At 40.0% G+C, this 13,833-nt stretch overlaps 1 protein-coding gene across 1 annotated transcript; it reads right to left on the reverse strand.

Annotated features, from left to right (window-relative positions):
• Positions 1-434: 434 nt before the first annotated feature.
• CTF2A (FAD/NAD(P)-binding oxidoreductase family protein) lies at positions 435-7,755 on the reverse strand. The gene is made up of 6 exons (XM_010260453.3): positions 7,409-7,755; positions 7,120-7,266; positions 3,264-3,329; positions 2,940-3,102; positions 1,850-2,078; positions 435-1,218 (listed from the first exon to the last, which is right to left on the reverse strand). Exons 1-6 carry the CDS (start codon positions 7,651-7,653, stop codon positions 683-685), a joined length of 1,386 nt encoding a protein of 461 aa, XP_010258755.1. The 5' UTR covers positions 7,654-7,755; the 3' UTR covers positions 435-682.
• Between the last annotated feature and the right edge of the window lie 6,078 nt (positions 7,756-13,833).

Consider the following 13,833-nt stretch of genomic DNA (forward strand, 5'->3'; position numbering starts at 1 on the left):
TAATTTTTTTAATAAATGCCTCAAATAATAATAGTATACCAATTTATATTGATCAACCAAAAACGTTTCAGGTAGAAACATCCCATTTTCTTCAGATGATGAAACAAAGGTAACATCCAAACTTTTATCACCTTATTGTTCTATTTGATCTTGACCCTTTTTCCCCTGGAACATATTTGTCATTTCTCTTGATTTCATTTCTAAGATACTTGAATATCATTTATTTTGACGATAGTTGTTGCTTTCCCATACAGAAGTAGACATGGTGCATAAAGATAATTCAATTCTTTCTAGAGTTGAAGGGTTGATAATAGATGGCAGTACAGATGCTGATGAAAGTCAGATTGGCTTGCTATCGACCATGGAGCTGGACAACTTGGATCCACAAAAGCAAATGATAGATCTCAAAGCCAGAAGATTTTTGCGAAACAAAGTTGAATAAATGATCATTGTTTTCTGTTAAATGATGAAGAGTTCCATCAAGAGTATCCCATCTAGATTCATTCTTTCATTGATACATTATTTCTACAAGGGGAATACTGTCGAGAAGTATAGATGAACACCCTTTGTATTTGTTTCGATGTTTTCATGACTGAAACTTTTATATTTTTGCATCCCTGCTAAATTTTGAATCATCTCCTCATATAAAATGTTGATGCACTAGGCTCCCTCCTTCACAAAACTAATTAATTGGGAACCTGTTTCCCCTTCTTTCTAGAGGTTCGCAGTTAAAATTTGTGTGTTCTAACAATGGGCCAAGCTTAACCAGCTTAGGTATGATAATACTATTTCGAACAGTACATACCACTGGATTCTCCCACTGCAGAAGTGCTCCAACAAGATTTGCACGTATTGTTAATGGAAAAACACGGGTCCATCTCTCCTTGCAATAAGAGCTTAGAGCATCATCAAGTGATGCCGGGCCAACCTCTAGTGCATCTGCGAGCTTTCTTGACAGAACCACAGCATCCTCTAATGCACAACAAGCTCCTTGCCCAAGATTGGGAGTCATGGGGTGCCATGCATCACCAACAAGCACAACCCCACTAGTTGATCCTGAAGGGCTGACAACAGGCCACAACCATCGGTCCACTAGTGGTGTCCTAATGATTGTGTCATCTGGAGTTAAGTCTATGATATTTAACAGCTCTGAAGGCCAGCCTTTGATCATTTTTTGAGCTTCATTCTTCAACACAGATGGGTCTATGATCTTTTGTCCTGTAATAACATAAATGTTTCACTTTGTCAAACAATTTTGCTAAATCTTGCGTATTGGTAACAACTTTCAGGTTCTCATTTATTGGACTTTTTGGCTCAAGGAAGACATGAACAGGATGAAATTACACTACATGTACCAAATTCTATGCTGATTGTTGTGTGATTGGATAATACAGATGTAGATAAGGTAAGTCCAGGCAAACTAGTTAGATAGGTACCAGGACTTGGAAAGCAGATCTCCTACATTAGAAATTAAAGCATTTAGGTGATACAACTCAATGTTTAAAAATGTAGGGGCATGACATGAGGCAACAAAACCTTTCAAATGTTTGAGGCATAAACCTAATGAGTTGCCACTTGTTTAAGAAAAAAATTAAACTAAAATGATATACATACGATAAACATATTTTTATGTGGTAAAAGTACAAATATAATTATATACTCACATAAACAACAATTTAAGAATATTAGAAGCTTTGGAGAAAGCCATTACATCCTTAAACTATTTAATAGTTATTAAGAAGCCCTAAATGTTAAAAAATACCACAAAATGGCTTTAATATGTTAAGACCTCATTTTACCAAAAAAGACCTTATTGAATTAAATTCTAAATAAACTTTAGTAGGCATACCAGGAGATGAGCTATTGAAGCAGATAAACCAGTAAACTTTTGTGGGAGAAACTGGAACATAACCAGCACGCAAGCCCTTTCCATAGATATAGTTTACTTTAGGGTCAAATGGCTGGCCATTAGGATAGAATCCGAGCCCGCGAAAAGCACAATGTCCAACATATCGAGGCTCTGTGAATCCCATCCATTTTGCTATTGGTGACCGGATTCCATCACAACCAATTAGGACCTGTTACATTGTAGAGTCAAGAAATAATTAGATCGAATAATGACACAGTATAAAGGAACTATCAAATGGACAATTTCATTGTTAGCTTTGTGTGGACATATAAAATCAACATATCAAAGCAAATAGTTTTCATAAGAAATGTAGAAAGAAATTGATATGATTTGGATTATGCCCAACCAATATTAATCTTCTTCCCTAGGACTGTTTTGTATGCCTTTTTTCCTTAATGTAAATCTATGGATAGTGATGATCATCCAATTGGGTCAATTATGATCTAAGAGATATCCCGAGTGACCATTACCTAATGCTGGTCCCTCCTGTCCAGGGTCTTGGGAGGAGTCAATTGGATATGAACCTAATTTCTGACGTTTTAGCATGGTTTGTCATCTTAAACTTGAACTTGTGTTCTTAGATGTTTTATCCTGAGGTTTTATCGTTTAGCCAAGCAATGGCCCCTTGGGAATCTTGGTGGGGTTCCATTAAATAAACGAATCTCATCATCCTTCATTTTTGTAACAGTTACCACTACATAAATGAGTCTCAGACTTGAACATCACTTCTTAGATTTGTCAGCTTGAGGTTTCATCCTCCAACCAAGCAATGGCCCCCACGAGATCTCCCAGGTTGGATTACTCTCATTCCCCTTCATATGTGTAACAGTTACCACTACATAGTTGAATATCCCCATAATCTAAGCTTTTACCTCAGAGTTCTGGTAAGACATATAATCCTCTACAACTACATTAAACATGTTATCCATTATCTGTGAATATTATGAAAAGAGAGGGAGAGAGAGAGAGAGAGGTTACTTTTCTCATTTCATTCTCTTTCCTTGGTTACTCTGATGATAGAGCAAGATACCTTTGCTAGTATTTGGGTCCCATCCAAAAGTTGCAAAGAAGTTTCACCATTTTCATTCTTTTCAATCTTTGCCACTTTAGAAGAAAAACGGATTGCATCTGAAGGCAACTGATTAGCTAGAGTCTCCAAAAGTATTCTCCTCTCCACAGCACGGACCTCTTGGCTATTGCATCAATTAATTTGTGTAAAACAAATGGGGAGAAGTTTCAATCCACTTGGGCATTAAAGAAAAAGAGAGAAAGAGAATGAAGTGGAAGAAGTAAAGCTGAACTTTGTGGGATTTTCAAAGTTCATGGGTACTAGAAGATCACAAAATTTAGTTACCCTTCAGCTTCATCCTTGAATTTGAAGGAGCGCAGCTCCCTGCCATCTTCTGATTTTACAACCATCCTGCACAGTTGATAGCATCAAGACTTTCAGAAGAAGAATAAGGCCCTATAACTCCATTTTATAAATGGCATTCATATGCAATGCATGTGTTCAATGAAATGACTGACAAAACTGAAACTGTATAACCCTTTTAGATGATGTGAAGCACTGAAAGATTGCATTTTTTTAATCAATCATGAAACTTAGAGCTGGGATGAGAAATATAAGAAACTCGAGTACAAAATTACAAACAATTGGAAGAAGTGTTGGCAAGTAGCTGATACTCATTTGGAAGAGTTCATAGAAGATCCTAGATGTAGGAAGCTTCCACTTAAGACCAACAAACTGAGATAAGCTCAATCTGGAAGTAGGAAACTTTTGGCTTTAAGCTGGTATTGAGCACAAAATCCTAATCCCATCCCCTAGTTAAAATTGGGTTTGGTTTGAAGTCCTGGGAAAATTGATCCCATCAGAACCTAACAATATATAGTATTTATGCATTACACTTAATTCTATCTAAAACTGTAGACACTGATGGTGCATGATTTTTGCCTAGAGCATTGTATTATGTGTAGGAGGATGATTTCAAGTCTATTTTTTTTTAAATTAAAATATGTTTTCATTGTTATGCACTACACTTAATTCTATCTAAAACTGTAGACACTGATGGTGCATGATTTTTGCCTAGAGCATTGTATTATGTGTAGGAGGATGATTTCAAGTCTATATTTTTTAATTAAAATATGTTTTCATTGTTATGCAAGCCTAATTGAACCTGATCAAACCTCACTCGGGTTAGGTTGATTCTCAAAGTTGGGTTGGGTTATAGTTATAGGTAAACTATTGAGTTTAGAGATTCTTGCTTCCCGAGGTACAACATTAAGGAAAGTGCCCATGCTATTATCTCATGTATGTAAGCACACATATTGCAAGACCTCCACATTCTAATCACCATTATCCTTAGTATCCTTGAATAGAAAACCACTTTAGTGAATTAGATAGCCAAATTAGGATTTTGTTTTTAAATGTTTACTATAAAACTGGCAAACCATTAACCATGTAAATTGTACCCTTCAACCCCCTCTCCTCCCCGAATTCTGCTTCAGTCAGGGCAAAGCCCATTCGGGCAGCTTTTACTGCCTTGCATTGAGAATATCTCCGTACTTGTGTGCTTTATTTCATGGAGAGATATTCTCAATGTAAAGTTGCAAAAGGCTGTTAGAATGGTGTGGGCACAGATTTTCCCTGATAGAAGCCGATCTCCTCCTCCCCTCTCTTGGTTGATAACCAATAAGATTGAATTCTGATGTTTTACTTTTACTAGATGATACCCTTCCAACCTTAAATGTAGAAAAATATGCATTTAGAAACTCCAGATTATGATGCCTCATTATCAAACCTTTAATATTCAACAACTATAGGCAAAGTAAATCAGAAACCAACATGGATAAATTTGTTAAGATTCTACTGAAGGTGATCTGTGGAGCACCATCTCGTAGTGTTATGTTTTTACTGAAACTCCTAGTTCAAGTAAGAGCTTAATTGTGAAGAGGTGTAATCTATCTAGGATAGGACTTTACACACTTCTTAATGGGTTAGGAGTGCAAGAAGGTCTATATAAGGAACTCCTTTTTTGGTCCCTCCTTTTGCCACAACTATTGGAGAAGAGTTCCTATCACTCATCAATTGAAGGAAAAGGAGAGAAGGCAGGAGAAGTTCTAACAAGGCATTGCAGTTTCCAATATGAGATCTAGCAGTGGAGGATGACATAAACAATATGGACACAAGTAAGTTTGTTTTGTTTCCTATATGCCAGTACTACTGTGATTATCAGGGTGGATTTCCTACCTGTTTTGGTTACTCAAAACCATCCAGATTTTGAACATCTATTTTCTGTTTTCACTGCCATCTCAAATAATTATTCACAATGACAGCTCACAACTGAACCATATCATGCCAGTTTAAAACCCAGTACCAAGTAATTACCCTCTATGGTGACTCTACCATATTAGCTACTAGCTGCAATTATTGATTAAATACTTTCTCCACAAAGCACAACTTCATGTTTCTTATCTAACTCAAGCAAGATGCATATGCCTTTATGAAATTCATTACCAGGTATGAGATTGATCTTGTTTATGGAGACATCTGATAAAATTTGAATGATACAGAGAATACTATCATGGCTGCAAGAATTGCAGCTGCACTTTTGGTTTTCCCTTGTCTTTTTAAGAGATTCATACTTGCACCAGATCATTCTTCATTAATGCAGTCATAGGTCATTGTTTGCATTGTTGTGCACCAAATAAGTATGCTAACTGGGAAAAATAATTTTTGCATTTATATATCTTCTTGTTACCAAAGCAACTGAAACCTCAATATTGAATCCACATAATTACATTTTTATTTTGCAATTCATTTGGACTAGTAACTATCAAACACACAAGCTTGTTTTTCTTCTGTGTTCCAAGTCTCGTACTCTATATTCCTGGCATCTCTGTATTATTTTATTACCTCCTTGTATAGGAAAGTGTCCAGGTGTTCTTGCCAGCTTCCGTATTTTGTAGTAGCTTGTGTTTCAAAAGTGAAGACGCCAAAAAAGCGCAAGACCCTTGCGCCAAAAAAGTAAAGAGGTTAAGAGTTTACATGCTTGAATATGTTTTATATGTTATGCTTGATTTTATTTAAAATTTTTCATTTTAAATATGTTTTGCACGTTATGTTTATGTACTTTAATTTGAGATAATAGGTTTATTTTAAATTTTAATAAAAAATATAAACTTAAATTAAAAAAAACCTATTATCTCAAATTAAAGTACATAAACATAACATGCAAAACATATTTAAAACAAAAATTTTAAAATAAAATCAATCATAACATATAAAACATATTCAAGCATGTAAGCTCTTAATCTCTTTATTTTTTTCCCAATTGCATTACTTCAAATAGCTAATGTTAAACATTACCACTCTTGATTCTACGAGCTGCCTTTGTAGCAATCTCCTCAAGGAAAGTCCAAACAAGTCCATATCAGGGTCTTAAATTCTTAATCCTTATAAAAAGTTTGTATACCTTTAAGTGTCTTTTAAAAATATCTTTTATTAGGATAAATGAATGAGCAACATTGACCCTGATATGGACTTGTTTGGGCTTGCCTCAGGGGGGGCTTGGTCAGGGGTCTAGCTCCTAAGCATAAAAGAACAGAAAAAAATGCACAAATTTTCAAAATGTGCTCACCTGGGATGAAGCGCAAGGTGCACACCTAGGCGTACCAGGTGCATGCCTTTCGAAAGTGTTGCACCTGTGACCTAGCTGAGGTCAATACCCTGAAATGTGCCTTACCTGTGTGCCTAGTTGAGTGCAGGCATCTTGTAATGACCCTACATCTTTTTGCAACTGAAACTGTGAGTCAAGTATCAAGATCAACGCCTACTTGGACGAACTCCTGGTGATAGTATTTGGGTTGTAGGTACGATGCAAACCAAATACCTAGTTGTCAAGTTACCCTCAAATTGAGGTGACACAATATGCTTTTAAATGAAGCTACAAGCCTACAACATATTTATTCGTTTTGCTTCAAGTAAATATGTTTTAAGTATCAATTCGCAAGTGCAACAACTATAACTACAAGGTTTTCTGTCATTTATCACTTAATTAGTGGCTCAACTAGACCTAACTACTCCCTCAAATCGTCTGTTATATTCTATTACCAAGTAAACCCCTAAATCCAATCAAATTTTGGGAAAAAAAGAGGTCCTTTTTTTCTAATGTTATCACTCTTAAAATATAAGATTGGAAGGGGATTTCTACCCTTGAATTTCAAGAAATTGGGGCCTCAGTTCATCTCCAACTCCTAGTGCATCCAATACGCTCCATCCATTCTTGAAAAGCGTCAGGGAGGTTCCACTGGTCCGAAGCGACTCTGCTTGTTCGAGCACCAAAGACGGTATTCCAAGCCTGAAAACAGAAGAACTCGTAATTTATGAGAAAAAAGAATCTACTGAAATAGTGATTGATCTATACAGAAGACCAGGAAGAAAGAAAAATGAATAAACACTAAGGTAAGGGGAAATCATTTTAATGGGTTTGGTTCATCAACCTGTGAAGGGACAATGCGGTTGCGAGACCAGCAATTCCAGCTCCAACGATGACAATATCCTCTTTTCGAGCATCAAGGCTAGCTTCAGCAATTGATAAACAAATGGGCTTTGTTCTAGTTTGAGCTACTCTAAGTGAAGACTGTCTTCGTAGAAGTGTTCTCGTCCAAAGGCGAAGTGATTGAGTTGAACAGCAAGGTGAGAGGGGCGAGTGCAGAAGCAGAAGAGCTGAAGAGGTTCTCGCCATTGGTGAAGGATGCTCTGCTGTCCAGTAGTGCTGTGATCACATGGTATGGAGATGAGGCGATCTGCATTAATCAGAACCAGAAATTTGCCGGGAAGATAAGAGGGTGGGAAAAAGGGTTAATTTATAGAGATACCTTTGAAGAGGTGTGACACTTTAGTCCCTTTCACTATTTTTTATGGCACTCAACCCCTCATAGTCTTTTATATCATGATAAAACCCCTTTAGCATTCTTTTAAACGAGCCAATAGTACATGTTCATGTTCATGTATACATTATGTGCATTGATAAACTTCTCTAAAATTATAGAATGCTCTTGTCTATTTTAAAATATAATTTTGGTATTTTTTTCCATCTATACCCATTTAATATCACTAAAAGGAATATATTTTAAATTTTTTAGCCATTTAATTGGAATCTATAAAGGCCACTAGTTCCTCGTTTTCACGGTCTAACCGTCCGGTAAGGGTTTCAAAACATTTATATCAGTCATCCAAATGATGCATTGATATCCAAACTAATCTAGGCCATCCAAAAAAAAAAGCACCGCATTAACACAAGAACTTAGGCTATCAAAGTGGTCTCTCCAAATTTAGGGTCTGTTTGGTTTGAGGGAATAGGACCTTGGAATCGGAATCGAAATGGGTCATTCCGATTCTGGATGTTTGGTTGACCAGAACGGGAATGAGGAATCAGAATGCCATATGGGGGAATGGCCATTCCCAACCCCCTCCCCCGGAATGAGATTCCTATTCCACTATTAGTTTTCGTTTTTTTCTTTTTGGACAAAAAAACCCCTCTAATCCAACTTGTGATTGAGTTGCGGTGAGAAGGAAGAAATCCCATGCCGTTGTTGTTGCTGCCATCAACCCCATCTCCAGTGAGGAGGTCGATCTCTTCTCTCTTTCCTCTCTCTTCTTCTTCTTCTTCTTCTTCTTCTTCTTCTTCTCACATTCCCTCCCTCTGTTCTGTCCTTGCCGATGCAATGGTCATTGTAGTGGCAGATTGGACTGAAAATCCCTCTCTTTTGATCTCTCTTCCCCCATTTTCCTTTCTCATTCTCCCATTTCCCCTATTTTTTCCTGATTTCCTTTATCATTCCTAATGAGGGCGAATTTGGCCCTTCAGTGAAATTATGACACCTGGCACCTGGCACCTCATGCAAACCAAGTGCAGCCTCTTGACGACTGGGCATCTCGTCATAGGTAGCTCGGTATAGTTAGGGGCAGCTCGGCACTTATAGGTAGCTCGGCATAGATAGCTCACCACCAGGCAGTTCGCCACCAGGGAGCTCCATCATCCTCTGAGTCACAAGCCACCTGGGAGCAAATCAATTGATGAGGTACTTAGCCAAAAAGTTGGTACATCACAAAAACAAATTGGTACGTGACCAAAACAATTACATCAATTGGCGTCGTCTGCGGGAACAAGCTACAGAAAGCTAAGTTCTCATCCTACAAAAGCTAAGTTCTCATCCTACAAAAGCTAAGTTCTCATCTTACAAAAGCTAAGTCCTCTTCTCCTAGAAAGCTAAGTCCTCGCTTTTTAGAAATTAAATCTCTCGCTCTATAGTTTACATTTTTTATGAACTCAAAGACTATGCAGGGAGCTAACAGACTAAGTAACTTTACTTTCAATTCGGATAAAGCCTCATCAGTCCTCTCCGCAAGGTCCCCCCTATAGAGATGAGCTCTTCGTGGCTTCCACGGGAGTTGGCGGCCAACGGACTACATAGGTGCCCTTACCGGTCGAGCCTTCCAAGGCTCCCGTGTGAGCTGGCGACCTAAAGTTAGTAGTGCTGCTCCCGAAGGTCGAGCTCCTAGTAGCTTCTTGTAGGAGTGGGTGACCGGCATTACAAAGCTGATGCAGCGCAATCATAGCTCTAAGGCACCCACCTGGTTGGTTCGGCACCTAGTCAGCTCGGCACCTCACTAATAGTTCGGCACCTCGCAGGTAACTCGGCACCTGGTCAGCTCGGCACCTCACTAGTAGCTCGGCACCTCGCAGGCAGCTCAACACCTGGTCAGTTCGGCACCTCACAGGCAAAGCCTACGGGCCACATTACTACTTAAGACCCAGTCGCCTCTTCGGCACAGGCAAAGTCAAAGAAGAGTGGACTACGAGTCGCTCCCAAAGCCTACGAGCCACATTACTGCTTAAGACCCAGTCGCCTCTTCGGCATGGGCAAAGTCAAGAAGAGTGGACTACGAGTCGCTCCCAAAGCCTACGAGCCACATTACTGCTTAAGACCCAGTCGCCTCTTCGGCATGGGCAAAGTCAAGAAGAGTGGACTACGAGTCGCTCCCAAAGCCTACGGGCCACACTATTGCTAAATACCCAGTCGCTTCCTCAGCAAAAGTGAATTATAAGTTGCCCCCATAGCCTAAGGGCTACACTACTGAACTGGCGGAGACCTCCTCACCTTACAGGCAACTTGCCATTGGCAGGCATCTCGCCACATACAGGCAGCTCCCAAAGCCTACGAAATTGGATCGGCACTTACTAGCTCGTAGACTTTCGGGTCAAAAGAAGAAATCTACTCCCTTCGCTGAGTTACTCTCAGCTCGGGAGTGGGGGGCAAATGATGAGGGTGGATTTGGCCCTCCAGTGAAATTGTGACACCTGGCACCTGGCACCTCATGCAAACCAAGTGCAGCCTCTTGACGACTGGGCAGCTCGGGCAGCTCGGCATAGGCAACTTGGTATAGCTAGGGGCAGCTCGGCACTTACAGGTAGCTCGGCATAGGCAGCTCACCACAGGCAACTGGCCACTCCACAGGCAGCCTGACGTCTTACGAAGAGCTCACCACTTAGGGGCAGCTCGACACTTAGGGGCAACTCGACGTATCGCAGGAAGATCTCCTGCCTGACAACTATACCTGACAGATCCGGAGACCTGCGCCCACGTTTCTCGCTAGGCGGCGCCGTGCCTGCCAGTCCTAAGAGCTGTCCCTTGACTGGCAGAGCCGTACTCTGTAGAAGCCGCCTGCACCCGCCACCTCAGCTCTGACAGTAACGGCTGCGGTAGAGAGACAGAGGCGGTTACACTTGATTTGACAGGACAACACTATATAAGGACTCCGACCCCCAAAGACAAAGGGGGGAGAGAATAAAAAAATGGAGGTAATCCTTGCTCTCTAGCTCTCTCATTTCTCTCCAAGCTCCCTACAATCAGAATGCTAACTTAGGCATCGGAGAGTCCCTGCCGAGAAAATACCCCCGGGTCCTCTGATTCAGTTCTCATAGGTCCTTCAGCTCTTGCCACCGGCAAAGGAGAGGAGATCACCTCATGCAAAGGGAGCTCGTCACCAAGTAGCTCCACCAGGGAATTCGCCACCAAGTAGCTCATCACCAAGCAGTTCGCCACCAGGGAGCTCCATCATCCTCTGAGTCACAGGCCACCTGGGAGCAAATCAATTGACGAGGTACTTAGCCAAAAAGTTGGTACATCACAAAAAAAATTGATATGTGACCAAAACGGTTACATCAATTCCTATCACTCTTTCAGCGAGCAAAGCACAACATTTACAAATACTTGTTCATCGTCTTCCCCAACGAAACGACAATCTAGTAGCGGCGCGAGTCCAGTTTTCTTGCATATATTCAACGATTTTTTGCCATTTCTGGGTTTACTTTCGTCTACCATCGATTTCGTTTGTTTTCCAAGGACTCCCCCGTTATTGTTCTTTGTCACATGTTAAGAAAAACCACCTATAATGAAAATCGCTTGAGAGAATCCATCTTTCTTCCAGAATTCAAGCAGAGTCCACGCCAATGAGGTTGTCTTCTCCTATGAATCGCCCCCGTCCACATTCCTGATTGTCATTGTGGCTCACAACAAACAACCTAAGGTGAAAAATCAACTGAAACTCGTCCTTGCTACATCGATCAAGTCCAGGCCAAATCCCAACTCAATCAAATATGACTTTCACTGCGTTTTACTTTGATTTTTTTTTGAATTTGCTGTTTTTTTTTTCTGAATTTTGAGTATTTTCATGCTTTTTTCTTAATTTGCTGCAAAATTATTGTAATTTTTGCATTTTTCTGCAAAATTTCTGCATTTTTGGTATTTTCATGCATTTTTTGCTTTTTTATTTTTATTAGGGGCAAAATTTAAAATCATGGTTGATTCCGATTCCAACCTCTTGATAAACCAAACAACATCAATCGGAATCCGGTTCTGATTCCTGTTTGAACTAAACAGGTAGGGGGAATAAGCCATTCTGATTCCGATTCTGATTCTAATCACGAACCAAACGGACCCTTAGAATTAATCTTAGCCACTAGAGTGATGCAACAAGGTTTCAAATAATCAATGTCCATTCAAGTAAATCACCAAATTTTATAAGAAAAACAAAAATCTAAGCCAAATAAGGTGATGTTCCTATTATCACCCAAAATTTGGGCCATTAGTATTGCATCATAAAATCAGTCAACTAGAAGGATTTCATCTAATCTAGCCTTATTTAGGTGCTCCATATTTTATCTTGGAGCTGCTTCTAATCCATCAGTTGTTCTTGAAGCTTAGTTGATGGCCCAACAAGGTCAACCTTGGGCTTGGAGGAAACCTACATAGGGGCAACGGATGATGAATTCTCATCTTGCATACCCTAAAAGATGATCATAAGGTCCATCAATAAAGAGTGTCACTATGCTATATGTATCGTGTGGTGTTTTGATTACTGTGATTATTGTGATATTCCTCTCCGGCTGTGGGGAAGCTTGTACATAGGTGATATATTTATTTATGGCAAACCTAAGTTTAGGAAATTGACTAATTATACCCCAATTTTCATTATTGTCTTAAAGTATCCCTATTGTTTTTGACAATTGTCGCAGAATTTCCTTTCGGTTAACTCTCCATCACAAACCGTTTACATGTGACCTCACATGTTTGATTTAATATTAAATTATAGCCAAAATACACTTTAATGGTAAAAAATGCCCTTTTCACTTACCACAAAGAGAGATCTACTATTCATTCTCCCCTTCCTCTCAACCACCTCTCTAACTCCAAATCCCCTATTTGTCCATCTCCCTTTCCGGTCATACACTGTTTCTTTCTAGTCATACACTCTCTACATCCATCGTCTGGAGAGAAATGGATTACACTCCACTATGGCACAACTAGTAGCTTCACAGAGCACCTCACACCTCATTTCATCTTATCCAACAGTAAGATCTAATATATTGTAGAAAGAAAAGGATAGGAAAATATATTAGAGAAATGGATGGCAACAAATCCAAAAAACTGAAAATGTAAGCAACCCACTTTCTCGCGGTGCTCCACTTCTCGACTTCTTCTCATTTCCCTCCAATTGGTGTCAGAACCTTAAGTTTTGTCTCTGTAAATTCAGCCATGCCTCCCAAGTTCGACCCCACCCAAGTCATTGATGTCTATGTTCGCATCACTGGTAGTGAGTTCAGTAACGCAAGTTCTCTTGCTCTGAAGATTGGGCCACTCGGTCTCTCTCCCAAGAAGGTCGAAGAAGATATTGCTAAGGATACCACCAAGGAATGGAAGGGCCTTAGGGTGACTGTGAAGCTCATTGTGAATGACAAATAGGCGAAGGTCTTAGTTGTGTCATCAGCCGTCGCCCTTGCTATCAAAGCCCTTAAAGAGCTTGAACACGGTCTGACGAGATATCACTTGAGACGACCAATTTCAGATGGAATATCACTTGAGAGTTAGTTCTCCATCAAGTCCTGGTCAATTAGGTTTGGAAGTAATCCAATGACATGGGGAATGTCACCAGACAAATGATTTCTATTGAGGTTTGGAGAAGTCAATGACTTCCATGAAACTATATTTGATAGGAGCTTGCCCGAAAGACGATTTCCGTCTAATGATAGAGTTGTAAGATGGGATAGGGCCGTTAATAAGGAGAAGGAGAGAGAGAGGCCGGACCGGAGATACCGACATCTCCTTTTTGATTACCACCATCGGTCTCATCACCACCACAAATAGCGGACCCCTCTACCTCTGCCCTTCTCTCTCTCTCTCCTTCCCCTTCTTCCCCTTCTTTCTCTCTTCCCTATTTCATCACCACCGCAAATAGCGGACCCCTCTACCTCTGCCCTTCTCTCTCTCTCCCCTACTGATCTGCTTCATCCCCTTCACCCAAGTCCTTCAAATACCCATATGCTTTATCCTTCAAATGTCGAGTTGTTCTCAATTTGTTC

This window comes from Nelumbo nucifera, chromosome 6, assembly GCF_055504915.1.
Source record: "Nelumbo nucifera cultivar China Antique chromosome 6, China Antique-T2T, whole genome shotgun sequence".
NCBI classification, from domain to species: Eukaryota; Viridiplantae; Streptophyta; class Magnoliopsida; order Proteales; family Nelumbonaceae; genus Nelumbo; species Nelumbo nucifera.